The sequence below is a fragment of the Pollachius pollachius genome (assembly GCF_949987615.1).
Source record: "Pollachius pollachius genome assembly, chromosome: 12".
In the NCBI taxonomy this organism is placed as follows: Eukaryota; Metazoa; Chordata; class Actinopteri; order Gadiformes; family Gadidae; genus Pollachius; species Pollachius pollachius.
Window position 1 is genome coordinate 8963242 of NC_136945.1, and position 27217 is coordinate 8990458.

The 27217-nt window shown below is 45.0% G+C and overlaps 2 protein-coding genes across 4 annotated transcripts in view; one reads left to right on the plus strand and one right to left on the minus strand.

Moving 5' to 3' along the window:
- col2a1b (collagen, type II, alpha 1b) overlaps nucleotides 1-23924 on the plus strand; it is a 43888-nt gene extending 19964 nt beyond the window's left edge. For all 3 annotated transcript variants that reach the window (XM_079748324.1, XM_079748325.1, XM_079748326.1), the window contains 36 exons: nucleotides 1730-1828; nucleotides 2113-2157; nucleotides 2610-2708; nucleotides 2889-2942; nucleotides 3517-3624; nucleotides 4029-4082; nucleotides 5025-5123; nucleotides 5666-5719; nucleotides 6431-6529; nucleotides 6852-6905; nucleotides 7485-7538; nucleotides 7816-7869; nucleotides 8271-8324; nucleotides 8907-8951; nucleotides 9075-9173; nucleotides 11103-11210; nucleotides 11411-11464; nucleotides 11574-11627; nucleotides 11880-11933; nucleotides 12474-12527; nucleotides 14170-14277; nucleotides 14636-14689; nucleotides 14804-14857; nucleotides 15001-15162; nucleotides 16271-16378; nucleotides 16785-16892; nucleotides 17467-17520; nucleotides 18021-18128; nucleotides 18476-18529; nucleotides 18730-18837; nucleotides 18981-19034; nucleotides 19235-19342; nucleotides 19835-20123; nucleotides 20585-20772; nucleotides 21252-21494; nucleotides 22204-23924. In XM_079748324.1, coding sequence (XP_079604450.1) covers nucleotides 1730-1828; nucleotides 2113-2157; nucleotides 2610-2708; nucleotides 2889-2942; nucleotides 3517-3624; nucleotides 4029-4082; nucleotides 5025-5123; nucleotides 5666-5719; nucleotides 6431-6529; nucleotides 6852-6905; nucleotides 7485-7538; nucleotides 7816-7869; nucleotides 8271-8324; nucleotides 8907-8951; nucleotides 9075-9173; nucleotides 11103-11210; nucleotides 11411-11464; nucleotides 11574-11627; nucleotides 11880-11933; nucleotides 12474-12527; nucleotides 14170-14277; nucleotides 14636-14689; nucleotides 14804-14857; nucleotides 15001-15162; nucleotides 16271-16378; nucleotides 16785-16892; nucleotides 17467-17520; nucleotides 18021-18128; nucleotides 18476-18529; nucleotides 18730-18837; nucleotides 18981-19034; nucleotides 19235-19342; nucleotides 19835-20123; nucleotides 20585-20772; nucleotides 21252-21494; nucleotides 22204-22350 — 3342 coding nt within the window. In that variant the 3' untranslated portion in view covers nucleotides 22351-23924. The remainder of the gene's footprint in view (nucleotides 1-1729; nucleotides 1829-2112; nucleotides 2158-2609; nucleotides 2709-2888; nucleotides 2943-3516; nucleotides 3625-4028; nucleotides 4083-5024; nucleotides 5124-5665; nucleotides 5720-6430; nucleotides 6530-6851; nucleotides 6906-7484; nucleotides 7539-7815; nucleotides 7870-8270; nucleotides 8325-8906; nucleotides 8952-9074; nucleotides 9174-11102; nucleotides 11211-11410; nucleotides 11465-11573; nucleotides 11628-11879; nucleotides 11934-12473; nucleotides 12528-14169; nucleotides 14278-14635; nucleotides 14690-14803; nucleotides 14858-15000; nucleotides 15163-16270; nucleotides 16379-16784; nucleotides 16893-17466; nucleotides 17521-18020; nucleotides 18129-18475; nucleotides 18530-18729; nucleotides 18838-18980; nucleotides 19035-19234; nucleotides 19343-19834; nucleotides 20124-20584; nucleotides 20773-21251; nucleotides 21495-22203) is intronic.
- Nucleotides 23925-26271: 2347 nt separating this feature from the next.
- On the minus strand, nucleotides 26272-27156 carry LOC307083570 (leucine-rich repeat-containing protein 3-like; the record flags this gene model as incomplete). Its single annotated transcript, XM_079747492.1, has 1 exon — nucleotides 26272-27156. The coding sequence occupies one exon, from the start codon at nucleotides 27154-27156 to the stop codon at nucleotides 26272-26274; it is 885 nt and encodes a 294-aa protein (XP_079603618.1).
- Between the last annotated feature and the right edge of the window lie 61 nt (nucleotides 27157-27217).

The window sequence follows — 27217 nt, forward strand, 5'->3', positions numbered from 1 at the left end:
ATGGATACGGGTGAATGGAGCGTTACTTTTTATTGGGAGTAGCTGGAGCCGGGGATCTGTGGACGTTTATTACAGGGAATTGATCACTACTGGAAACCAGCAGACCGGCTAAACCATATTAAACGTGATATGGCTTACCATTAATCACAGTTCTAGAAGAGGACCGATAGCTATATTGTGGATATTGTATAGACCAGTGTTTGGCCAGGGTATAAATGCATTTGTAAAAATCGGCTTTTAAAACCTCCCTCTTACCATTCGCAAATGATGTTATCTTCTGAAGAATACATACATTATAAAACAGAAAACACTGCTTAACTCCGCCCCTTGCATTTCCTGGTTTCCTGCCTTGGCGCTGTGCAGTCCCCACTCAGAAGACTCACTATAGCATTGTCAAACTTCTGAAACATAGAGTTGTTTTGTACTGATTATTTTACCAAACATACCAGACTTTTTTTGTTATATCCCAAATAGTTTTGGGATAAGTAATATAACCATACCAAAAAGTCCATGTTGTGTACCCAGTTTGAATCTGGTTTTCAACCAACCGTCACAGACCATTATTGTCTGATCCTGAGGACTAACAAGCTAAGGGGGCGATGAATGTTTCCAATTAAATGTTTGCTATTTGCCACACATTTGCTACACACAGACTTGATTATGTCATGTGACTGAGTCATGTCAAACACCAACGTGGCAAACACAAAGGAATGTCATTCACCCAACTGGCTGTGAGGGCTGTGATGTCAGAGGACCGTGTGGTAGTTGGCTGATGACCACGTCCACGGAGAGGCCAGAGCTCACTCAGAGTCAGATGTTTTGTAGCTAGAGTAGTGTGGGTCTGAAATTCAAAATAAATCCTTTTTGAGGAATTTCAGATTTAAAATCAAATCTAATTAAATTTTGATTTTAGACGTCATGACTGGGTAGGAAAACAACTATTTATATTGCTTTACAGCTAAATCTGTGAGCTTTCACAATCACAACTTACTTTAAACAATGAAAACGTGCACAGCTGAGTTGTTTTTAAACTGTACTTTTTTTCAATTGAAATCCTGTTGACAGAAATGGAAATCTAAGATGGACATCCCACACTGTGGCTTATTACATTGAGTTTGACTCAAACCAACCCTAACAGTAATGTTTGTATATTTGTTTGATTTATTTCTTTGCTAATTTCGCCCCCTAAAACAATGTCTGCCTTGTTCCCGTCAATAGATGTCTTAAGCTGGGAGCATAGAGCTTCCTGTCATCCTGATTAAATCCAGTCTCGAGCCCCTCTGTTGATTCTGACAGTTGAAACCCCCTCTATGCTAACAGGTTTATGCTAATCATTGTTTTTCTATGCTGGCTTAGATGTGGTGTTTGCTTTAAAACGAAACAGAGCATGTCTGTTTCCCTGGTTTGAAAAAGTTCACTTCATGTGTAAGTGCAGTTTGTTTATATTGCATCAAATCAAATGTAAGACTACTGTGGAACTTAAATAGTTTGTCTATATCTATGTATCTCTTATCTTATATATATATATATTGACATATATTGACATCAATTGCTTGCCACTACTTAGCATGAGAAATCAAACAAATATACCTGTAGTTTCTATCTTTTGGACTACGAATAATCTTAGTGTACATTTAAGAAGTCTGCTGCACTTCATTTTTAACAATTGTCGAACCACTGCAAACACTCACTGAACTACACTCTGCTTGTTTCCTCCATCGCCGCCTAGGGAGAAGCTGGCCCCACCGGAGCCCGTGGCCCCGAGGGTGCCCAGGGACCCCGCGGGGAGTCCGGTACTCCAGGATCATCCGGCCCGTCTGGCGCAAGTGTGAGTGAAGTGACGGGATCACGATGTCTGAAAAAAAGGATCCACAATTAGTGGTTCAACAGTTTGGTTATCGCTAGAAGGTATACAAGGCATTATTTTGTTGCCGTTTCACTTTTTGATGAACAATAAATAAATTATCGTTTTCTGTTATTCTTTTATTGTTTCACCGCAAGGTAAGATTTCCTAATTTACTGTTACGATAGTGAATACTTCAACTATTATTGACGAAGTAAGGCCACCCACCATCAGTTGATTGACTTGTTCTGTATTTTTTTTGTTTTCAGGGTAACCCCGGAACTGATGGCATCCCCGGATCTAAAGGATCATCTGTAAGTTCAACGTGTTCTGCAAGCTATGATCCGTGATAATTCTCCCACCACCGGTATATATCGACATCCTTTAAATACAATATATGATTCTGTTTAAGTCACCTAGGCTCAGTCAGGCAAAACTCTCTCAATGACTTATGAATGGCCGCACACAAGTATAAGCTAAACACAATTTAAGCGATGTAGCTTCAACGTTGAAGCTTTCCAACACAGCCTGAACACATCTACCTTGCATAAAGGACTGAACAAAGCCACTACAATTCAACACCCATCAGCTGCCTTACTTACTTTTCTCTGTCTCTCTGTCTCTCTGTCTCTCTGTCTCTCTCTCTCTGTCTCTCTCTCTCTCTCTCTCTCTCTCTCTGTCTCTCTGTCTCTCTCTCTCTCTCTCTTTCTCTCTCTCTCTCTCTCTCTCTCTCTCTCTCTCTCTCTCTCTCTCTCTCTCTCTCTAGGGTGCTCCTGGTATTGCTGGTGCTCCTGGTTTCCCCGGACCTCGTGGGCCCCCTGGCCCTCAGGGAGCAACCGGACCACTGGGGCCCAAGGGAACATCTGTAAGTATTCTGTGTACACGCGCACAGAACAAAGCATCACCCGCAACAATAACATAGCTGACCTTAGACAAAACTACCCGCATTCTCCCCTACTCCATATTTCAATAACAGCTTCTATATGTTTTCTATTGATTTCCTGTTTACTTCCGCTCCCAAAATCTCTGCTCTTACCCTCTCCAGGGCGACCCAGGTATCCCTGGCTTCAAGGGAGAGGCAGGACCCAAAGGAGAGATTGTGAGTATATCCATCTATGTGGGTTTGTGGCTCAGACACAGGCAGCCATTTGTATAGAAACACACTACACACGCCAGGCTGAAAGGGATCAGCAGATAAAAAACATTTCTTCTAAATACTCTCTGGTTGAATTGCTCCCTAAAAGGACTTAATGTGAATGCAATCACTTGATCATCACAAAATAAAAGAGCTCATGTAACTCAATGACAGTTATTTTTGCAAAACTCTTCACAGCGAATTGCATTCATTGATTATAACTCAAAGTGGCACACAGGATAAATGATCACATTAAAAAATGAATCAAGAAACAAGCCTTTTTACTTTTAGTTTAAGCCACAATTACAATTACAATCAGTAACAGGACAATGGAGGACATTGATGGAATTCTCAAAAGAAACAACAAGGCAGCCTCCTAGTTCACTCTGAATCCTAGATCCCTGATTCAAATATGAACGAAAGTCAGTTTGAAAGGAACCCCAAAGAAACTAAAGTCACGTGCAATATCATACGGCTGTTTTTCCATCTAGAACTAAACATTTCTCTTGCTCGTCATGGTGTCTGTTTGTTTGAACAGGGACCAGTTGGCCTCCAGGGAGCCCTTGGCCCCTCAGGAGAGGAGGGCAAGAGAGGACCTAGAGGAGAGTCTGGTGCTGCTGGACCCCTGGGACCTCCCGGAGAGAGAGTGAGTAACCAGTAGCCCGCTACAAACCAATGGGGTCACCACGGATCACAGGTTATCTAACCCATGCTTCTGACTGGCTCCAAAGGCATTCATCAGAGCCAATCAGACACAGCATTTAGAATAATCTCTGGCCAATCAGAGATGATCAGTACCCACATGAATATTGCATGTTCTGGGTAGTAGCTTCATGATTGAATCAATTATTGTTATTGTTATAAGTCGCTTTTGGATAAAGCATCAGCTAAATAAATGTGTCAATAATTATTAATATTACGTTAATGCTGCTGTCCCTGCGGTTTAATCAATATATCTATCTATCTATTATCTATAATATCATCTTGGAAAAATGCAAAGTATTTAAAACGATTGTGCTTATACCTGACTGTGTCTGTGTTTTCGTTTAGGGCTCCCCTGGTAACCGTGGTTTCCCAGGACAGGATGGTCTGGCAGGTCCCAAGGTAAGTGTCACCGTGGTTACTGCCATCTCCTCGGAAGGTTTCCTCTGGGATGGTGTGTATCGTAGCATGTTGTAGAGATTATGCTGTGAAGCAGGAAGACAAACAGACGGAGGCATTCAGTGAACTGGATGCGTGTCTAAATGCTCACAGAGGAAATCAAGGAGGGATTTAAGTCGAATGGAGGGTAGATAAACTGCCTATATCAGGAGGACATTATGATCTGCATGATATTCAATACTCGGTGTCTTGCTCTGGGTTATGAAAGTCACGGTGGGACTCCGATTATAACAACGATTGAATTGCTCAGTGAACAATGATCTCATTCAATCAAAAATACCCACACATAAAAATATGTTAATGTACAATACAAATCAGGCTATATTTGTATGAAAAGGCATACAGTACAGGGCAGGGCAGAAGCATACAGAACAATGCAGTAGCTTTCAGTTCAGATGTTTGGGTATGTTGAAGTTACCAGAGTTTATAGTGTTGTACCAAGGTGGAAGTGTCGGTTTTGTTGAATCACTAATTGACAGTAGCTGATGTAACAGATTTTAACTCTAGTAAATATAGTATTTTCTCCATTATTGATTTCTAACATGTTCAGGTAACTAAACTGTGTGCAGTTCCACCAAATTACCAACAGAGGGGGGAACTTCACTTATTCCTAGTAGAAGTGTGACTTTGCAGGCCCAGTAGATATATCCAGGATACGCCATCTCCACCATTTGATCTTCCATCTTCCTCCACATATAGATAGATTATGAATCAACTAATTAATGAATTGTTTTAGTTTACATCATGTTTCACCAACTTTTTTTCATCAACTTATATAATCTTACCCTGATGAATAAATGTAAATGAATATGTATGTAAATTGATCCAAACTTCAACGTGTATTATTGAGTGATGGTCTCCTGACGCTTCTCCGTTGTACCTCAGGGGGCCCCTGGTGAGCGTGGATCCGCTGGTGCTGGTGGCCCCAAAGGAGCCAACGGTGACCCCGGCCGTCCCGGCGAGTCCGGTCTTCCTGGTGCCCGGGTGAGTCCACCTACAGACCCTCGGATGGCCTCCTGTTACTGGCGATACACGATTTCAGTACAGGAACGGTTGCAACCCAATAACCAAACAAAGAGATGTCTTTTATGGATCTGATATGTCTACCATTTCGATTTGAGTGGGAATTACACCGCATGACATTTGTTTTGTAACGTATTAATCGATGCACTTGACGCCTAGGGAACAGCTTTTTAAAGGCCAGGTAGAAGCAAAACGCTGCATGAGATGTAGTTACATTATTACCACGTGGCGCGGGCTCGTGAAACCTGGAAGGCAATTGTTGTGCATTGCGCTAATAGCTGTGACATCTTGTCATGCATATTTATGATTTGATTACTCACCATCGACCAACAGGTGCAAAGCCCTTGGTTGTTGTTATAAAAAGATCTGCCCTGTGATGTGAAAATGGCTTTTCAGCACTAATTAGTAATTGTAGCTCATGTATCTGGGAGACTTCTGGTGACTCACCTGCTGGTTCTTTTGTTCTATGGAAGTTCTAAGTTATTACATTTCCTTCTTCACAGGGCCTCACTGGTCGCCCTGGTGATGCTGGTCCTCAAGGCAAAGTTGGACCCTCTGTAAGTACACAGTTACACGCCTCACTATTATCATCTCACTATAACGACGTCATAAAATATAATGCCCGTATCCTTGTGTAATGTCTTTCGATTTGTCAAACTGATTTGTGTGTTAGCTTAGCGGTACAAGTTTCAGTACAAAAAAGCCCATTCTATCATCTATCTCTCTATCTATCATTTCCATGACTTGCGTGTCGTAGGTCAAATTGAAATGCTGTCACTGTGGGTTCCCTTCATGGCTGCAGCTTTAGTGCTCTGCTTTTGTAGCGCTAGACGGACATGCTGATACATTTTATTCTGGTCGTTTCTCATCCTACATTCAGTTCCCCTGACAGGCTCAGGGTTCTGAAGATAGACCTTTATCTATCCTCCTTTGTAAAGCCCAGTTTTCTCCCAACTAGACACATAATAAAAATAATAATCAATGTTTATCATTTTGGTAAAAGGACACATTTACATTTAGAATACAATCATTTTTATATATATATTTTTTAATCTGCTCAAATATTGACAATGTCATAAAGGACATTATTCGTAGAATTATATGAATGAATGAGTGAATGTAATACACATTTAATGAGTGGACGCATGCTTTCGATTTTAACAATGTTATGAAGAACAAGCTATCCTTTTTTTCTAAAATGATTTATATCAATGTATGAATGAATGAGTGAATGAGTGATTGCTCATGCGGCCTCTTCCCTCCGCTAGGGAGCTCCCGGTGAGGACGGTCGCCCAGGACCTCCCGGACCCCAGGGAGCCCGCGGACAGCCTGGTGTGATGGGATTCCCCGGACCCAAGGGAGCCGGCGTACGTTTGGATTCATGGAACGCTTAAAGGCTCATTACACACTGAATCTAAAGTGCATTCACATAGCTCCAGAAACATACTGACACTGGTTATCAGCCACCCTGGAATATGAAACAATCAATGAATTTAAAGATATTGTGTCGATTGCAGTAGACACCCGCACCAACAGAGCCAATGGTGAGGGATGTTGCACCAATAGGGTAACACGTTGTATCGTTTGGATCCGTCCGTGGTTAAACGGATGGTTTCAAATGTACATTGCAGAGACGTTTTGTCTCCATTGACCTGAATGATGAGGTTGACGTGTTTCTCTTCTCTCCAGGGTGAGCCAGGAAAGTCTGGTGAGAAGGGACTTCTCGGAGCCCCCGGTCTGAGAGTAAGTCTCCTCTTTCCTCCCTTTGTATCAAAATTAAACTTGAAACCTATATGATGTCACTTGGAGTAACCATCTATCGGTTTTGTTCAAAATGATTTGAAATGAGTATGCTGGGTTCAAAGATTGAAGTCCATCCATCCAGAGCCGAATCGGCCTAGGATGTTTTCCTCTCTCAAAGAATCAATATGTTTGAACCTTGACGGGAAGCTATGGATGCAATCCTCATGGCAGAAAGCATTGGGTTACAGGTTGAATCTAAGTGCCTCAACCTTTTAACAAAACAAAACCATGCAGTAGATCCGACATACACGCAGTGAAAAAGTCACCATGCAGTATGAATTCTTCAATCCTGGTAGTGATAGTTCATGTTCCCTGCCGACCGATGCCCTTCCATATCAGAGCGTTTGATTTACTCAGTACTGAACCCCAGAAGGGTGTGTGAGATTCTTAGCCAGCAGACAGTCCCATGAATGGGACTCCATGAACTAAGGGCCTGCTGTCCACACCTCTCCGCGTTCCCCCCCCACTCCATCTCCGTCTACATTCTCCTCAATCACTCACTCTCTCTTTCTCCCTCAGGGTTTGCCCGGTAAAGACGGAGAGACTGGTGCTGCTGGACCTCCGGGCCCCGCTGTAAGTATACCTCTCTCTCTTTTTCCTCTCTCTCTGTATCTGTCTCTCTTCTTGTCTCCCAGTCCGGTCTTATCCATTTCTCTAGTACATGTCAAAAGAGAGCCTCCGTGGGATCCTCATTTCCCATGATGCCTTGCTGCTGCTGAAACCTGTTTCATTGACCTAAATGTCCGGACAGCGCATCTCCATTGGCTCACGTGTTTAAAGTGGAGACTGGTTGGTCCATCTTGTTAAATGTTGCCAAGTTGTTATGTGCTGTCCATGTGTGACTCTGCAGGGGCCCGCTGGCGAGAGAGGAGAGCAGGGTCAGCCCGGCCCCTCTGGTTTCCAGGTGAGTCCCTCCGTCTGGTTGGTGGAGGCATGTAGACGGGGGCACATTTGTCTGAATTTGTACATAGATGCACAGGGTACGCATCCTGTCAATGTTACAACGTGCAAAAGGATCAATTAAGTGCTGTTCGATCTTTAATTTTCACTTCATCAAGGAGAGTAACTGCTAGAACCAACTGCTTACATTTCTTCACAAACACATGTACATTCAACTTAGTCACTTTTTGGAGTGACACATCTGTTATCTGAAAGTTAAAATGACACATCACATTGGTTCTCCGAAAGTTAAAATGACTCACCACTGACTATAAATTACAATATCTAGATGTGTTCATTGTTACTCCAGGATAAACTCAGGTTAATGATTGTCCCTAATGCTGTCTGCCTTGCCTTTCTGTTTAGGGTCTTCCTGGACCCCCAGGTCCCCCTGGTGAGGGAGGCAAGCCCGGAGACCAGGTAGGTCCCGTCTCATGACATAAGAAGCCTGAGAGAGTCAGAAAAAAAATGTAATTCATAATAAAAGCGTCCATTATGATTGGCCCAGCCCTTGAGGCCAATAGCCACTGTATCGACTAAGACCAGGAAGAAATACACACAGCCTTCATTGAAATGATAGGGTTAAGGTGTTTGAAGCTTCACAGGTAAAGGGCGCCTTTATAGAGCAGTCGTTACACTAAAGGCGCTGTGAGTAATGCTATCAGCTTCACCACTTCACCCAGATGAGATTATGGCCACGTTTCCCCACAAGCTTTTCAACGGCGCGTCGTCCCTGTCTCACTCCCATTGTGATCGCCCCCCCCTCCCCCGGCCCCCCTACCCCTTAAGCTTCCTCCCATGATTTACTTATAATGCTAACTCCTATCTCTTAAACGGCTGCTTCTTTCTGAGTCCATCCCAATAAGAAACCGCTTGTGTTTCCCCCAAGCATCTCTTATACAATGCCACGATCAATTCAACATACATTCAACATACTGATTTGATCTGTCTCTCTCTCACTCTCTCTGTCTCTGTCTCTGTCTCTGTCTCTCTCTCTTCAAGGGTGTTCCCGGAGAGGGTGGAGCAGCTGGCGTGACCGGACCTAGAGTACGTTGACCCTCCTCTTCCTCTCTCATACCGTAAACTGCATCTGATTGGTTGGTTGGTTGGTTGGTTGGTTGGTCTCGATGACTTCTCACTGACCTTCCCCTTGGTGGTGTTCCCCTGCAGGGCGAGAGAGGTTTCCCAGGAGAGAGGGGAGGTGCCGGGCCTCAGGGTCTTCAGGGACCCCGTGGTCTGCCTGGAACCCCCGGAACTGATGGACCCAAGGTGAGTCTGCTGCCAGGACACTGGGGGGTGGAAGCAGTGGGATTGAATAAAAACATCCATGATACACTGATTTTAAACACAACATTATTTTCAATTGATATTTAGTGCAAAACATATTCCGGACTATATAAATATATAGTCCATTTACTAGGGTTTCATATATATAAGACATTTAAAATCTATTTGTACTTAAATCTATTTGTGTAAAATCACTCTGTAAAGTTAAGGTTCTTTCAGAGCTCCTTAATATAAACTGTAATGCAGCAAAAGTAAGTAACTAATGGCTAAGCAATTTTGGTTCCAATAGCTGCGCCAAAGTGTCGCATAGACAGGAAGGCCTGTCGAATACTCAGTGACAACTCATTGTGATCGTATCATTAATTAATGGAATCATTTTGTCCAACGATGGGTTTCATTCTTCACATAAGGACGAGTTAAAACTAGTTGTTGTTTTGCGAATAGCTTACATTTCGGATTAGACTGCAGATGGTGTTATTCAGTGCTGAGTTAGGTTTATTTTTCTGCAGTAGTGACAGTAGTGCTGTTGTTCCCTGGGAATAATAGCATTTCCATGCAACTACATCTACATTATTGTCTTTGCAACATGATATTCTAACCTTTGAAATGGCCTGGCAAAGTCTACCAAAGATCAAGCACAGAGAGAGTGAGGCCGTATTATCTGTGATTCACACTGCAGTGCATGACTTTACACAATGTTTGCCTGAAGGTCGGACAGAGGGCTCCGTCACAGAAGACACATTGAGGATTTGACTGATGGATTGCAATAGTACTACCGAAATAGTACTACGACCTCAGTGAAGCGGATTACGATTCTCGTAATAATATTAGAAATGAGCCGCCTTTTGATATGCAGGACACTCCGATCCAAAAGACTGGCAATACCCCCCGCCTCTTCCCCTCTCCCCTACACCCAACCCAACCCCACACCCAGACCGTATTTTTGGCAGCCGAATTTGGACATTGGCAGAGCAAGTAGACGATGGTTATGGCTCAGAGCAGGAGGAGGAGGAAGATGAGGGGACAGAGGGGGTAGTGGATATGTGTCTATACGGTCTGGGCCTCAGACTGAAGGTAGGGGCTGATAACAAAAATGACTCCCAGTGCCATTTTTTATTGTTAAACCGGAGGCAATGGCTGGCCTGGTCGGACGACTTAGTGTCAAATCAAACTTTGGTGGTAGTGGGCCAGATGAAAGTGTGTGATGTTTCTAGTCCCCTTGGATCGATGTTGCAAGTCTGGGTCATAAAACACACATTTCTAATCCTATTAAACAGGCGCTATATATGTCATTCCCCACATCACAAACACGCTGGGAGAAAGAACAAACTGTGACTGACGTCTCAAACTGTGACGTCAGTCACAGTTTGGATAAACTTTAGATAACTGACAAACCCCATTTGTCATGTTTCATGACATTCGATTATCTGAAATCACAAAACAAAAGGTATCTATAAGCTGACAGCTGAAATTGAAAAATACCCTAATGTGTCAGTGAACAGTCTTTGTATCTTATGATTTCATCCGCTGTCTCAAGACCAGCAGCCAATACATGATGTGTGGATGTGCTTCTCTGTTGAATCTGCTAAATAATGGGCTGTCTTCTATCACTCACTGTCAACACCATTGTCACAATGTGCTTGTGACTCACTTGCAGAATTGGAAAAGAAAATATTGAGTCTTGACAAAAGCCATATCAAGCTTTACCTTTCGAGGAAAAACAAGAAAACAGCAGTGGTCATTTCATTGACCGGGAGATGAGATATGAAAAAAAACAAATCCTGTGTTCAATAATCACACTGGCTCATGTGCTTGCATGGAGTGGCTCAATTTTCTGTCTTCCTCTGTCTCTCGCTCTCTCCCTCTCTCTTTCCATCCCCCTAATCTATGAACCTGTGTCGCCCGCGATAGGGTGCGATTGGACCCGCAGGTGGTGTTGGAGCCCAGGGCCCCCCCGGTCTGCAGGGTATGCCTGGAGAGAGAGGAGCCGGCGGCATCCCTGGCCCCAAGGGAGACAGAGTAAGCCCTGCCTGCAGAAAACCCTGAATAACGCACTGTATATGTTTGTTCATTGGTAAGCTGTAATGTTTCTACACATAAGGGTAGGACCCTTAATGTAAAGATTGTGTAGGGAAGGGAGGCATTGCGGGCGTGTTGAAAATGTGAAACTCTGGATTGAAATGGCTCATTGAGGTTTTGTGTCCCTTGGTTTTCCTCAGGGTGACAACGGAGAGAAAGGACCAGAAGGCGCTCCTGGAAAAGATGGTTCTAGAGTGAGTTTCTGAGCCCCAGTGGTGGATGGTGTCATTATTTTTATAGTTCTTTTTACTACACTTTATTTAAATTGTGTTATAACAAAACTTCATCTATTTCCTCCTTCAGGGTCTGACCGGTCCCATTGGACCCCCTGGCCCTGCTGGACCCAATGGAGAGAAGGTGAGAGTCATCATCACGTTATTCTTGTATCATTAACATTTACGCGCTACTTGCTCAGTGAACACAATTCATTAATTTCTATGGGAAATTCCATAGAAAACCATTAAAAAATGAACACAGTTGAAATCGTTTTCTCCCCTCTTTGTGGGGAGAGTGTATGGGGAGTGAATTAGAGCCACATGAACATCAGATGTGTGTGTAAATTAATCTATTGTCCGCGGCTGTGTGTCTGACTTGTGATTCTTCCTACAGGGAGAATCTGGCCCATCCGGCCCCAGCGGCGCTCCAGGTACCCGCGGTGCCCCTGTAAGTAGTCCTTTTCTGCTGGACCCATCCGTGGTTAATTTAGCTACTCAGGTAACTGTGTAGATAGAGATAGAGTCAGAGGAAGGACTTCACCTGGCGCATGAACCCCCTCATCTTTATCATGTCAAAATATGTTTTGCCCTGATTCGAAAGGACCTATCTCCACAATCTATGCCGCGTTAAAATGCGTGATTAAGAAGCAGTTGAGATGCGTGATTTGGAATCAGTTGGGATACCTGATTTAGAAGCAGCTGAGATGCGTGATTTAAAGCCAGTCGAGATGCGTGATTTATAATCAGTTGAGATGCGTGATTTAGAATCTGCTGAGATGCGTGACAGAGAAATCACACATTTCACTTTTCAACAGATTCTAAATCTCAACATCAATGTTGAGATAAGTGATTTAGAATCTGGGCGAAAACGTCTTTTTACAACACATACTTTGACTTTGTCCCTTCCTGTGAGCATTATGGGATTTATTCTGTAGAGTTCCACTGAGGATGACTCCTTATTCGTGTCCCATTGTCCTCTTGTCCTCAGGGCGACAGAGGTGAGACTGGCCCTCCCGGACCTGCTGGATTCGCTGGACCTCCTGTAAGTATCTGACTACCATACAACCAGGCCCAAACAAACCTTACATATATACAAATATCATGTTTGAATTCCGGACCTCAAGTTCTGGGTTTGATTCCCTATATATGCAGAAGCTCATGTAGTTATCATTGATCAGGATGCCATCCCCCACTTGCTCCATAGTGTTCACACAACCACAGATAAAAGATCTAGCTAGCACTCATATCTCTAAAGAGATATGAGTGATTGCTCTACAGTTTAGGGATAATATATTATCCCAATACAAATAGGCTTATGCCTATTGTTTTATTAATATCCCAAAAACCTCAAATCTAGCATCGATGTGGATCAGCTTTGATCCAACATGAAGGATGAGTGGAATGTTCAGAGTCCATCTGCTGGATGAGGAAACCCTGAACAAGCCTATGACAGAGTTTAAACTAAAATAGAAACAGAGGGAGGCCACAATCTGTTTGGTGTCAATATATAACGTCATGGAACACCCTCCAGCCATTATGGTTAACATACAGAAACATAAGCTGAGCTATTCATTCTTGTAGAAATTACAGAATAAATAAATTATACAATAGTCTTCAAACTTTTATTTGTTTATCTTTGCTTTATCTTTATATGGCTGTCAGTGTTGAGATAGGGCTCCATTAAGAGCATTACTTTACACCTGGCATGGGCTACAGTGAGTCACTCCTTGTGTTGTCCTTTCCTTTTTAAAGATGCATCTCATTTCCACAATCTGTTTACCCCAAGCTCCTCAGGAGAGCAGCATTAGCGTTCAGTCTTGGTATTTGTTTCATGTCCCTTAGTGTCATCCATTATGTCCCTGGCAAGGAGCGAAGTACGACATCAAATAAATGTTTTGATTAGACGCATCCTCCAATATGGATGTTAATCAAAAGATTGTTTTATCCCATTTTTGTGAAGCTGGGACTCTGCATCATTGGATGTTTTTGTTATTTGTTCGTTTTTTAATTTCAAAGTTTATTATTATTGAATAGATGCCAGAATGATAAACGTTTGAAGTTTTCCAATCACCTTGCTCTGCTCTGGATTAGACTTTGCTCAATGTTTTAAACATGTCCCAAAGGTAGATTATAATCAGTCTTAACTTATATTCACAAACAATTTTCACACTTCAACAAGAGTTTTGCTTTGATTTTGACAATTATTCTTTCTACCAGGCATTAGCAATCGCAATGTGAAATAAACAAAAACTTGCTTATTGGATTACTCAACATTTTATCACCATCATTTTAAATGCTAACAACGTCATTATTACTAATCAATCCATTCATCAAATCAATTGACCGGTTTGAGCAGGGAATAAATTGCTGTAGTTATGGGTAGATATAGAAAACTATTTAAGAATTTGAATAATAGATACTTTGGTGGTTCTGTTAGAAATAGCACAATGAGCTTCTCATCCTAGGTCACCGTTAGTCATGACCATAAAGGTTGAAAGATCATGGTGGCTCTGCAGGTCTTTGCTGTGAACAATGACACACGTTAGAAGCCAAAATTAGAAAGTAAAGACTGAACCTTTTTTACTGTTGTTATTTTTTGGTGTTTGTTTCCATAACTATACTTTTACTTGTTTGTTGACTGTTTTGCTGCCATATTTGAAGGACATAACTCTTTGCTCCCTCAGGGTACAGATGGCCAGCCTGGACTGAAGGGAGATCAGGGAGAAGGCGGACAGAAGGGTGATGCTGGGGCCCCCGGACCTCAGGGACCCTCTGGAGCCCCCGGACCTGCGGTGGGTCTCACTACTAGTACTGAAGCAGGCAGACACCAACATGTCACTACTAGTACTGAAGCAGGCAGACACCAACATGTCACTACTAGTACTGAAGCAGGCAGACACCAACATGTCACTACTAGTACTGAAGCAGGCAGACACCAACATGTCACTACCAGTACTAGAGTCAGACTCCAACATGTCACTACCAGTACTAGAGTCAGACCCCAACATGTCACTACCAGTACTAGAGTCAGACCCCAACATGTCACTACCAGTACTAGAGTCAGACCCCAACATGTCACTACCAGTACTAGGAAAGCATGTTTTGTTTTTGCTTGTATGTATTTTAAATTGCATCGTGTTTCTATTTCAGGGTCCTACTGGTGTTTCTGGACCTAAAGGTGCTCGTGGTGCTCAGGGACCTCCTGTAAGTGTGAAGCCCCCGTGGAGCAGAAATTATTAAGTCATCAGAAATGACAGACGTGGAGTTTAGAATATAGTACCCCATACGCTTGCCTTAACGCCTTCCTCCTTCTGACAGGGTGCCACTGGTTTCCCGGGTGCTGCCGGCAGAGTCGGACCCCCTGGTCCTAATGTAAGTGAATTCATGCTACCACAACACACTCAAGACCGCTGCCATGGCGCTAGATGATGCCTTTTTCCAATAGCTCGCGATAATGCCTCAAGCTTACCCTTTGTACTCACTGAGCTGGACCTCGCGGTGCGTTCTCTCCTCAGGGTAACCCTGGAGGCTCCGGACCCGCAGGCCCTCCTGGTAAAGACGGACCCAAGGGCGTGAGGGGAGACGGTGGGCCCCCTGGTCGTCAGGGCGACGCTGGGCTCCGCGGACCCGCTGGTACCTCTGGAGAGAAGGGAGACCCTGGCGAGGATGGTCCTAATGTAAGCACCCGTCCCTCGTATGGCTCACATGTCCTTCGTCGTCATCATAGTGTCTCCTCTAGCTGCTAGGGCTCTCACCATGAAGGCGATGTGCCTCGCGACGACTGCAGGTTCGATTCCCACCTGCGGTCCTATGCTTCGTTGTCATTCCCTCTTTCCCTTTTTAACAATTTTCCAGTCTGTCTTTAATGTTTTGTCCGTAAAGGGCTAACAAAATCATAAGAATGTACAATTCTACAGAGGGTAACACACACATTCAACCAGAAAGTACCCACACACAATAGGACCAAAATCCGGAGACACAAACACAAAGACACTCATATCCACCCACAACTACACTTCTATTCAACACCTTTCAAATCCTATGAAGATGTCCCCCTGTTCCCTATTATCCACAATAGAAACACTCCCTGATGTGTTTACTCTCCCTTCTCACAACCAGCTGTTCCTGTTTCTCTGTCAGCGCAAAGAGGCACTTTAGTTAGCCACCGACAGCCACAGACCTTTATTTATTTTGTCCACAATCTCTCTGCTCATACGCTGAGCTGTCAGTGTCCCATCATGCCCCATAATGGCGGACATACAGATAGGACGGGGGGGGGTGCAGGAGTTGACAGACAGCCCGATGGAGGAGATAGAGCACAAGGAGACGTGGGGAGGGGGGAGCGGGATGCTCTTAAAAGAAACCCTGCCTGCACTCACCAGCCACCATTAAATTACACAGCTTAGAAAACAGAAGACAGCAAAGGGACGAGGACGTACTTGGTTTCCCACTGCAGACAGCTCTGTGAGATGGGGAAAAAGACGATGGGGGTAGAATCAGGGCATCATAGCAGGGCTGATGACCAAATGTGACTTACAACGCACCCCAATGGTTGTACGTCACAGACAGGCAGTGTTCCTAGGATTCCTCAGTGGTCAGTGAGTGGATGTTAACAACCGCCTGCCAGAGTGTACACGCCATCACCATGGAGATAAACAATGAATGGGAATAATAGAATGAATTATCTCCCACCCGGGTCTCCTTCATCGACCTCCTTTTAACCCTTGGCTTTTGTGTTCTCCTCCTTTTCTCTCCCTTTGTATCACTCCTCTCTTCTTCTCGCAGGGCCCCGACGGCCCCCCAGGGCCCCAGGGTCTGTCCGGGACACGTGGTATCGTGGGTCTGCCTGGACAGCGTGGGGAGAGAGGTTTCCCCGGCCTGCCAGGACCATCTGTGAGTGTTACCACGTCTAATTCGTCCTCATACTCATCCCAACGAAAATACAAATTCACAGCAGTACCCCATCAGGTAGTGACAACAGATAGCGATAACTATCAGAGCGGAAGAAGCCATTCCCTCGATAGGATCATCAGAGAAGGATTCTTATTTTGGTTTGGTTGAACAACTTCCATATCAAATACTTTTGATTCAAATGTAAATACTTCACTCTGGATTATCACCTTAATCTGACTATTCAGCCATAATCAGACCAAGGTGTGTATGTAAATAATAATGTTTTTAAGGTACGTCTTTTTCATGTTATGGCGATTTATATGATTCACCCCTGGTTGGTTCATTTTAAACTCCTCACCGGTCTGAGTCCCTAACCCCCCCCCTCTTGGCCTCCCTCTCTCTCCAGGGTGAGCCTGGTAAACAAGGAGCTCCCGGTGGTAGTGGAGACCGTGGGCCCCCAGGACCTGTAGGACCCCCCGGACTCACAGGACCCGCTGGAGAGCCCGGCCGAGAGGTAAGACAGTGAAGACCAAATTCAGAGTGCACACCAAACTCAGACCGGCCGGCTAGACACTGGCATCACGTTTGATTTGCAGTTCATCGCTTCATGAATTGCTAAAAGTGGGGCAATGTGAAGGAATGATGGGTCCAGTTCCGCATGGATTTTCTGTCAAGGGTGATAATTAATTGATGTGCACACATTATTTTCCAGCCTTTTGTAAGGCAAAGTATTTCATCTGCTGTAATACTGAGATAATGAACCAGCAGTGAATCCAAATTGGAATCATACGCAAAAATAACCAATCATCATAACCAATCATCATTATCTCAGAAATAGTATTACCCTGAAAAATAATACAATACCATAACATTACCATTAGCTTTCAGAAAAAAGTTTCTCAGATCTAGTACATTACTATTGTAGTACTTTGCCTTCATTGTTTCAGTGTACACATTGAAATACCTTTCTAGTTAAACTAGGTTCTATCAGTTCTATTAGTCAACATCAGAGATATAAGAATGCTTTCTCATCATAAGCCAGTACTAAAACCATAAATGCTCAATCATGTCGTTCTGCCATCCCATAGGGCAACCCTGGATCTGATGGACCCCCTGGTAGAGATGGATCTCCTGGAATCAAGGTGAACCCCTCACCTTCATGTGTCTATATATAATCTGTTCATGATCCTGCATGGTTAACTATTTCATTGAAGTGAGTCATCAGTTAGTCACTACAGCAGTCATTAGTGATTGATATGTAATCCTGTGGGGGCCACCAGGGTCAGAAATTAACAGAAGCTCAGGGGGCATTTCGTCCCGAAATTAGGATGCTATTGGCTTTTAAAGGCCCCCATAAAATAAAAAGTAAACTTCAGTATTTTGCTCTGTATGTGCAAAGCAGGTCCTCTTTTATTTTTCATTAAAGTTATTGAACGTTGTTCTTGCAAGCAACATTAGGCATCACACAACATTTGATCAAACTGCCCTGGGAACGATCCAAAAGGCCCTAAAATGTGTTACACAGGGGCAAAAGACCCCTGTCCAAAACGTTTGTTTTCTGCCCTTGTGGACACACCAGTGTTGTTGTCATACCTGCACCTTGTTCTCCACGCCCGACTCTACCACTGTGTTGTGATCTCAGGGTGACCGTGGCAACACAGGTCCCGTGGGCGCCCCAGGAGCCCCGGGCTCCACCGGAGCATCCGGTCCAGTGGGCCCGACCGGGAAGCAGGGAGACAGAGGAGAGTCTGTGAGTACCTGGAGGAGCCCATCCCCTTCATTCAGTGCAATGGAGTTGTACACAGACGCTATCTACTGTCCCCTGGGGGACATCACATTTACAAGGAAAACTCCACCGCAAGGACAGCAGAACGCCGATTTCAGAATACCAAAAATCGCGTCCAGTGCATGAAATCAGACTCTTATATTATAGATCATTCAGATTTTATCCCACCGTAGAGAAAAATAGAGACAACGCATAAATAGTGACTTTTTTATGGGATAGTAGAATAGTAGAAGGTATCAAGGATGACGAAATGTCACAACAACATTGTTTCCTGCTGGTTTCACCATCTCCTCTTCCTCGCATCTCCTCAGGGAGCACAAGGACCTTCTGGCCCTGCCGGACCTGCTGGAGCCAGAGGAATGGCTGTGAGTACTCACACAAACACACACACACACACACACCAACATGCCGGTACCCAACAACTGGTGCACCAGATAAATCCTTGTGAGTTAAAGTTGGTGTTAGCCAAACTGATAACTAAATTACAGATAACACACTACGTATTTTTTATCCATGTCTGGGTATTCGATGTACACCGACCAGGTCCCGATATGTGTGTTCCTAGGGACCCCAAGGCCCCCGTGGAGACAAGGGAGAGGCAGGAGAGTCTGGTGAGAGAGGACAGAAGGGACACAGAGGATTCACCGGTCTCCAGGGTCTGCCCGGACCTCCGGTAAGTCCCAAACCATCAACCTTTCTATTGTTCCCCGGATACTTTAGACATTAATGTAGACATTGGAACCTATGAATGATATCCTCATATCATCATCAACATCTACATCAGCATCAGCGCCATCCTCATCTTGTCCCCCCCAGGGTCAAGCCGGAGACCAGGGAGCCACCGGACCTGCCGGACCCTCCGGAGCCAGAGTGAGTAACAGCTCCGGTCAACAACATGAATAGACTGGAGTGGTAATAGTGAAAATATAATATAATAGTGAATTACAAAGGTGGCGTCGTCTAGATGTTGCTCTGCTCAGAGGCGTTCAGGACGTCGTTTTCCTTTGAGGTCGAGGTTCGTCAGAGGACAAAATGAAGATCCTCTTGTTTTGTTCTGCTTGTTCTCGTAGGGACCCCCCGGACCTGTGGGCCCTGCTGGAAAGGACGGTTCTAACGGTATGCCTGGACCCATCGGACCCCCTGGACCCCGCGGTCGATCTGGAGAGTCTGGTCCATCTGTAAGTGTCCTCTGGCCCCAACCCCGGTGTCTCATTGATACCTAGAACAGGTTCAACAGAAAGCAGGACGTGTGTTTAATCTGTGCTTCAGGTCCCTCAGTTTTGAAGAGGGTGCGTCCTTGGACTCTGGATGTTAACGCACAGTGACCCAATGTGTTAATGTATTCGTCAATGCATGAGATAAAGACACATTGCGTGTTCTCAAAATATACATACAGTGTCTTCACTCAGCTTGATGAGGATTTTATGGATGATTACCAACGTCTACCAGTATTATTTAAATATCCCATAGTCTGAACAAATCCCATGACGTACATTACGCCCGACACTTTATCTTGACACATAAAGTAGTAAACAATAATAAAACATCTCAGAACAAAGCCATGAACAATATATCCCTGAGCTTCCATTGAATGACCTTCACAGGTCCGCAACCTGCTTTAACCTTTAACCTCCTCTGTCCCTCCTCTCTCTCTCCCTCTCTCCCTTTAGGGACCCCCCGGAAACGCCGGCCCCCCTGGTCCCCCCGGCCCACCCGGCCCCGGCATCGACATGTCCGCCTTCGCGGGCCTGTCCCAGACGGAGAAGTCCCACGACCCCATGAGGTACATGAGGGCCGACCAGGCCGCCGGCAACCTGCGCCAGCACGACGCCGAGGTGGACGCCACGCTCAAGTCCCTCAACAACCAGATCGAGAACATCCGCAGCCCCGAGGGCTCCAAGAAGAACCCGGCCCGCACCTGCAGGGACCTCAAGCTGTGCCACCCCGACTGGAAGAGCGGTGAGTGGCTCCGCTGAGGCGGCCCTGAGTGCGCAGCGAGGATGCGGTCGTCCTCGCACCCCTCGCACAACAGGGATTTGGAAGGCCGCGATGAGCCACAGATAATCACATATTGCGTGTTTGTTGTTTTGCGTTTTGTGTTCTGCATGAAAGATACTAGAGTACATACTACTATACTGTACCACATACACACATGCATTGAATAGTTTAAGAATTTTCTAGGTGTGTCATTGCGTATAAATGCTATTGTGTTGTGACTCTTTCGATAGTGTTTTCATTTATTTTTTGCACCTTTTATTATTGCTCTTATGTGTATACGGACACATTTTCTTATTTATTTGCATTAGTTTTATTGTTTTAATCTCTTTTGTTTTTATACTACTGTCCTGTACCAGAATTCCTGTGTGGGATAAAAATAAGTATAGTAAAGTAAGTAAACTAACCATCCGTTCTTTGTGCAGGAGAGTACTGGATCGACCCCAACCAGGGCTGCACCATCGACGCCATCAAGGTGTTCTGCAACATGGAGACGGGCGAGTCCTGTGTCCACCCCAAGCCTGCCAGCATCCCCCGCAAGAACTGGTGGTCCAACAAGAGCAAGGACCGCAAGCACGTCTGGTTCGGAGAGACCATGAACGGAGGATTCCACGTGAGTGACACTGTGATGCCCAGACCTCCATGCTAGGCACAACGACACAAGGCACAAACAGTTAGTGTGTATAAGGTGTGAGTGTTGCTGGGATGTGTGATTGTTGGGGGGGTGTTTCTGTAAGTGCTGGAGGGAATAGGAGGATGAAAACAACCAACTCCATCTTAATCCTACTGTGACAGTTAAAGCTCATGATTTCCTAAGACGAACGGAGTCACAATGTCGGATTACTACTTGCCTTTGAGCAAGACATTAACACATGCAGCTGGTCCCCAGGTACAGAATTATAGCGGCCCACTGATCATCATCCAAATACACTTAAAGAAGTCATTCCTAAAAATAAACAGTGTCAGCTAAGGGGAAAAAGCGTCAGAAAAAGGCTGTCAAATTCCAACCACTTTTCACACATTTTTTCACACTTGTCTCCTCCACCCCCACCCCCACATCCACGCCGCCCCGCCTTCGCCCGCCACGCGCAGTTCAGCTACGGCGACGACAGCCTGGCGCCCAACACGGCCGCCATCCAGATGACCTTCCTGCGGCTGCTGTCCACCGAGGCCTCCCAGAACCTCACCTACCACTGCAGGAACAGCGTGGCCTACCTGGACGCCGCCACGGGCAACCTGAAGAAGGCACTGCTGCTGCAGGGCTCCAACGACGTGGAGATCAGAGCCGAGGGCAACAGCCGCTTCACCTACAGCGTCATGGAGGACGGATGCACGGTGAGGACGGAGGAGCTGCTCACACACACCCACACACGCTCACGCTCGCACACATACGCTCCCACACACACACAGTTGTCTTATGGGTTTTCTGTTGAACCTAAGGCAGGGTTTTCAGAATACATAAATAAGTGATGAACAATGCAGTACAGATTGACACTGTATTGACAATTATTGTCAATTACCTTTTCACTCGCATGCTTTTTTAAAATGTTGAAATTGATTGCTGATCGATCGGTTCAATCACACAGACACATTCCGACATATGACCTTGAAGTCCTTCCCGTTGTTGGCGGAGGCAGCTCGTGTCAGCACTCTGGATTGGAGATGAATGGGGGTCGGCCCTTTCGTACCGCGTTTCCTTACATCGGTAGAACCGTAGCGTAAGATACACCTAGAGTTTGATTGCAGTTACAGGCTGATTCTTGCTGATTTAATTGCTGTGTTTTGGTAGTTGAGCCAGTCTCCCTTTCCAACTCTTTTGACTGCCACAGAGTCGGATAGTTATTCATACATTAACCTTTAGCTGAATCGTACTCAGTGCAATCATTTTAAACACACTAAATCCTCAACGATGCAGATGACCTTCACCGATCTGCTTTGGGTCTGCTGCAGCCGGATCCTTCAACAAAATGTGAAAGCCGCTCTCATACACTGTGTACTCTGGCACTCACATGGACACCCTCCCCTTATGTCCCTCTCCTTACAGAAACACACAGGGCAGTGGGGCAAGACGGTGATCGAGTACAGGTCGCAGAAGACCTCCCGCCTGCCCCTGGTGGACATTGCTCCCATGGATATCGGTGGAGCAGATCAGGAGTTTGGTGTGGATGTGGGAGCGGTCTGCTTCTTGTAAGAAGCAGGAGGGATCCAAAGATGAACGAAGAAGCGGAAATTGGACGAAAAAAACAAAAAAATGAGAAGAACGCGCTTCGAAACGAGGAGGAGGAGGAGGAGAGGAACGAGAAAGATCAAGGCCCTCTTTTTATTTTATTTTTAAACTGGACTTTTTTTTTTCGAAGTAAAAAAAAATTGCTTTTTCCAGTCGTACTCCATAGGATACCTGCACTGAATGGCACCCGGCAAACGACATCTGTGATTCATCCAACATTGCCTGCAGTCTAATCAACTCTTATGGACACCCAGGGACCCCACCCCCACACCTCTCCCACCTACCCTGGGTGATCAGTAACCCCCCCCCCCCCACCCACCCACCCACCCAAACCCCCACCGCCTAGAAGGAGGAATACCAAGGAGAACGAGGGAACATGCCAGGGAACTACAGAGAGAGAAACAGAAAGGTGATTGTTGGTGCTATTTATTTATTGTTTAGGTCCGGGTCCCAGGTGTGTTAGGACTGAGCATGCCACCAAATCAAAAAGAAAAATACAAAAAAGATGGGAAAAAAGAAACAAACGTGCTCACAGCTTCATATTAAAGAAAGAAGGCCCCTATATTCCCTGCTGCTGTCCTATTTCCAAATCTCTTCATCCTAAACTCCGTCTTTCTCTCTCTCTCCCTCTCTCTCCTTCAGCATATCCACTAAAACTTACATATCTTATTTTTCGTAAAACCAAAAGAATCTGGCAATGTTTATTAAATGCAGGTGTTTTTATTTCTGCCACCAGTGTGTATCAGAAGGCGATTGTGTATTATAATAAAGTCAATGGTGCTATTGTTTTAAAACAGTCTGTATTTTTTAACATCCAGATGCTGATATGTAGCTACATGAATGTTGTATGTGTGTATACACATGCATACATATGTACATACATGTATACACATATATAGAAAGAAAGAACATTTTATACCGGGATTTTATATTTCAGTTTGATAAATGTTGCTGTCATAAATCCTAAAAACAAAGACGACCAATTCGGAAATGATTCCTTCCTTAAATTAGATTTGTTTATTTCCTATATTTGTAATATTTTTTTATATTTTAAAGCTACCTCACACCAAGAGCAAAAAGAAAAAGTAAGAAATTTGACTTATTTCACACAAATTACAATGGGACCCGTGTTGTGTAACAGCCTGATTGCAAGAGCCCCTCTACCATGACCTTCGACCCCATCCACTTCCTCCCATCAGCCCCTAGCGGTCACCTCACACAGGAAGCCTCCTCGGCCTTGGCACACAGAATCACAGTGAGAGGCCTCTGGATGAAACCCAGTCGCTCATTGTAACACAATCCAGTGCTTCCCCAAAGAGAAGGGAGCACCCTATTGGCCAGGGCACAGGGTGCATTTGTGTGAGGTTGTGTATATTCTTATTATTAATAATAGTATTATTATTAATAATAATAGCATTATTATGATGATGACGATGATGATGATGGTGATCATGACATTGTTTTTGTTACGTTTTGATTAATGTAAATTGGAAATAAAAGACAAAAACAAGTGATGGACTGAAGTGACTTTTCTTTGCTATCCCTGCATTTTTAAATTTTAAAGGGAAGGATTTGGCCTAGCTTTTTACAGGAGGTTAAACATAAAGCTGCCCTTAAGATGCATGCTTCCTCCATTAAGGGCCTTTCTGGGATGGCCGAGCTGCCCTTTTTCAGGGAGAGGAGAGATGGCTCAGGGCATTCAAGCAGTCAGAGCACTTTTATTGAGACAAAAATGGTGGGGATGGAAGTCGAAGCAGGACTGAAGGATATCTTATACGTGATGCATTTGTGTTGTCTTTCTGTTTATATTGGAGTGAGGTACTGTGAAAGAGTAAAAAAAACACAGCCGTGCTGATGACTATGATCCACACACTTTGCTTCCATCTTTATTTCATCACACATATTTTTTTATGTAAATTTGGATTACTTAAATCATGGATTACTCTGTTATTGTTTTTCCAATTCATTTATTATTTAGTGTGAAATTGCTTTCCGAAGCAATTGGATTTTTTATTTTGAACAACAAAACAATACCCTCTGCTCCTTGAATGACCATGTATGCTTGACAAGATTTGGATCTCCCAAACTTGACCTCACCTCTGTTTAACACCCTGGACCACCGTTAAACCATTTACCATGACAATAATATTGTTGTGTCTATTTGTTACTAATTCATAGTAAATGTTCACCTAAACAACAACACCAACTTCCACAACCAAGCAACTTGCTGTCTTTACTTGAACGCAGAAATAAAACAGCACATATAGCACAGGAACATTGTATACATAAACTATGATCCCATGGAATAGAAGACTTGTACCAATCCAGTTCACCACATAGGACAATGGAATAGAGAGTTGCTCTGCTACATTTGCTAACACGTTGTAAAGGGTGTAACTGTACACAACTATTAGTTCATCACCTGATAGAGAGACCTGACGCGACATGCAAGCGATCACTGTCCTGCAAAACACACTTTGAGACATTTTTATTAACATTGGAATGCCAAAGGCCATCAAAAGATTTGTCAGTGCCTGGCCGAGTATAAAAGTATATAGTATAGTATTGATGGTATGTTATGCAATTTACCAATTTTAATTAAACCAGTTTTGTTGTAAGTGCAATTAAAAAAGATATATATGGATATAGATATATCTATATCTATATAAATATAATCTGTAATATCAAATAAAGATTGTGTAAAGTTAAGTTTATGAGAGAATATCATTCATTGGCCATAACTCACGACACAAAGAATAAGGGTTTGGGAAAAATGTGTGTCAACAAAACCAAGAAAGAGCAATTTGTAGCTCCACTCAGTGCAGCTCTGAAATAACTGTACTCAGGGGATTAATTATGATTCCCATTAGTAGAGAGACACTCAAGCATAAAGACCTTGTTAATATTGCCTCCAAAGATGGCAATAATTGAACCATTTCTAAATGTGGTCTTAATTTGAATAAAGCTGTAAGGATGGCAAGCTGCAGATTCTCCTTCAAAACAATGACAGCTGATTTGCTACAGCTTTGTCTGAACATAATTCCCAATCCTGAGTGGCTTTCCAAAATTTACATTAAGCTCATTTGAAAATACATGACTAGCCTGATGACCTTGAAATTAAAAATGATATTAAAATAATAAATGAGGTGAAAAAATATTCACAAGCAGCAAAAATTCATCAGTGAATTTAACAAGGTAAAATGTTCTTAAAGGTTGTTGTAATGAGAAAAAACTCCTCCTTTTAGTTCTTGGCCAAAACAAAAATGCCTGCTGTTGTTTCAATTAATCTTGCTGCTACCGACAGGCCACCGCCCCCAGCGCATCCCATTCACCTACCCTGAACACCTCGGAATCAGCGTCCGGTCTCCCTGTATGGGTGTCTGTGTGTGAGGCACTTTCGGTCCATTTCATCCTCTTGTAAAGGTGCTTGTTGGCGGTCAGTGAGCCAGAACAGCGGACGTACGGATGGCTCAACGCTGGGAGATTAAAGGACAAGCCGCCTGCAAAGAAGAAAGGAACGGACCAAAAGGAAAAAGGGAGGAATCGATCACGCAGCTGCTAAAAGGCTGTTTGCTAAGATCTCACCAATTCTCATGTGAAAAGGGTGTCTCTATTTCACTGGGAAATTAAGAAATGTAATTTAAAACAACAGCACACAAGCAATTTTCTTGACAACAAAAGAAAACCCCTGTGGGCACCATAGAAACAGTGAAACGGGCAAATTCATGTCTTGCCTCACAAGTCAACCGGACTGGTTCCATCCAAATAGGAGAGGCTGAAAATATCTATTTCTTTCTGACATCGGTCACTCTGGTTTTGAGCATTCCTCAGAATCCTTGGATCAACCCCAATCGTTCCAACCCCCTCCACCCCACCGGGTTTGGCCTAGAAGCCGGTGCTCAGCGTGTCCGTCTCCGTGGGGACCTTCTTCGGGCTGGGCAGACTCTTCAGGTACTCCAGGTGCCTCCGGGACTCGGCCTGGTTCTGCCTCACGTAGTACACCACGTACACGATCACCATGAAGAACCACACGAACATGGTGACCAGCATGGCCACGTCGGTGGTCTTGCGCTGCATGCTGCAGAAGTTCACCCCGGCATCCAGCAGCTTGACCAGCGGCTGGCCCGCGTGCTCCCCCTGCTGCTGCGCCCCTAGGGGCTCCTCCCAGCGGCTCCCCTCTCCGACTCCCCCGCCGCGCACCGAGGTCTCGCACACGATGCCGTTGACCGTCTCGGGCTCCAGGTTGAGCGCCTCCACCAGCTCCTGCAGGGCGCAGTCGCAGTGCCACGGGTTGTGGAAGAGCCGCGTCTTGGCGCGCGTGGCCCCAAAGTCCTGCCGGCTGGCGCGCCTCAGCTGGTTGTGGGACAGGTCCAGCAGCCGCAGCTCGGGCCCCAGGTGGCGCAGGGCCCCCGACGCCAGCGTCTCCATGCGGTTGTGCGACAGGTAGAGGTCCCGCAGGAGGGGCAGCTCGGCGAAGGCGGCCTCGGGCACCAGCCGGATGTAGTTGTTCTCCAGGTGCAGGGCCACGGTCTCCGCTGGGAGGCCGGACGGGACCTCGGCCAGCCCCACGTCGGAGCACCACACCGTGGCCGTGTCCCAGTCACAGCGGCACTTCTCTGGGCACGGGTCGTCGGCGGCGAGGGGGCGCCAGGCCGCGGAGGACAGGAGGAAGGAGTACAGCAGCCAGAAGGAGGCTGGGGACGCCGGGCTACGTTGGCCAGCGGTCCCAGCGGCGCCGTCACATCTCTCCTCGCTCCAGCCCATCGGCATCGCCTCACCATAGCACCCTGCCGAGGTCCAGGGTCTGATCACACACACTCACATGCACACG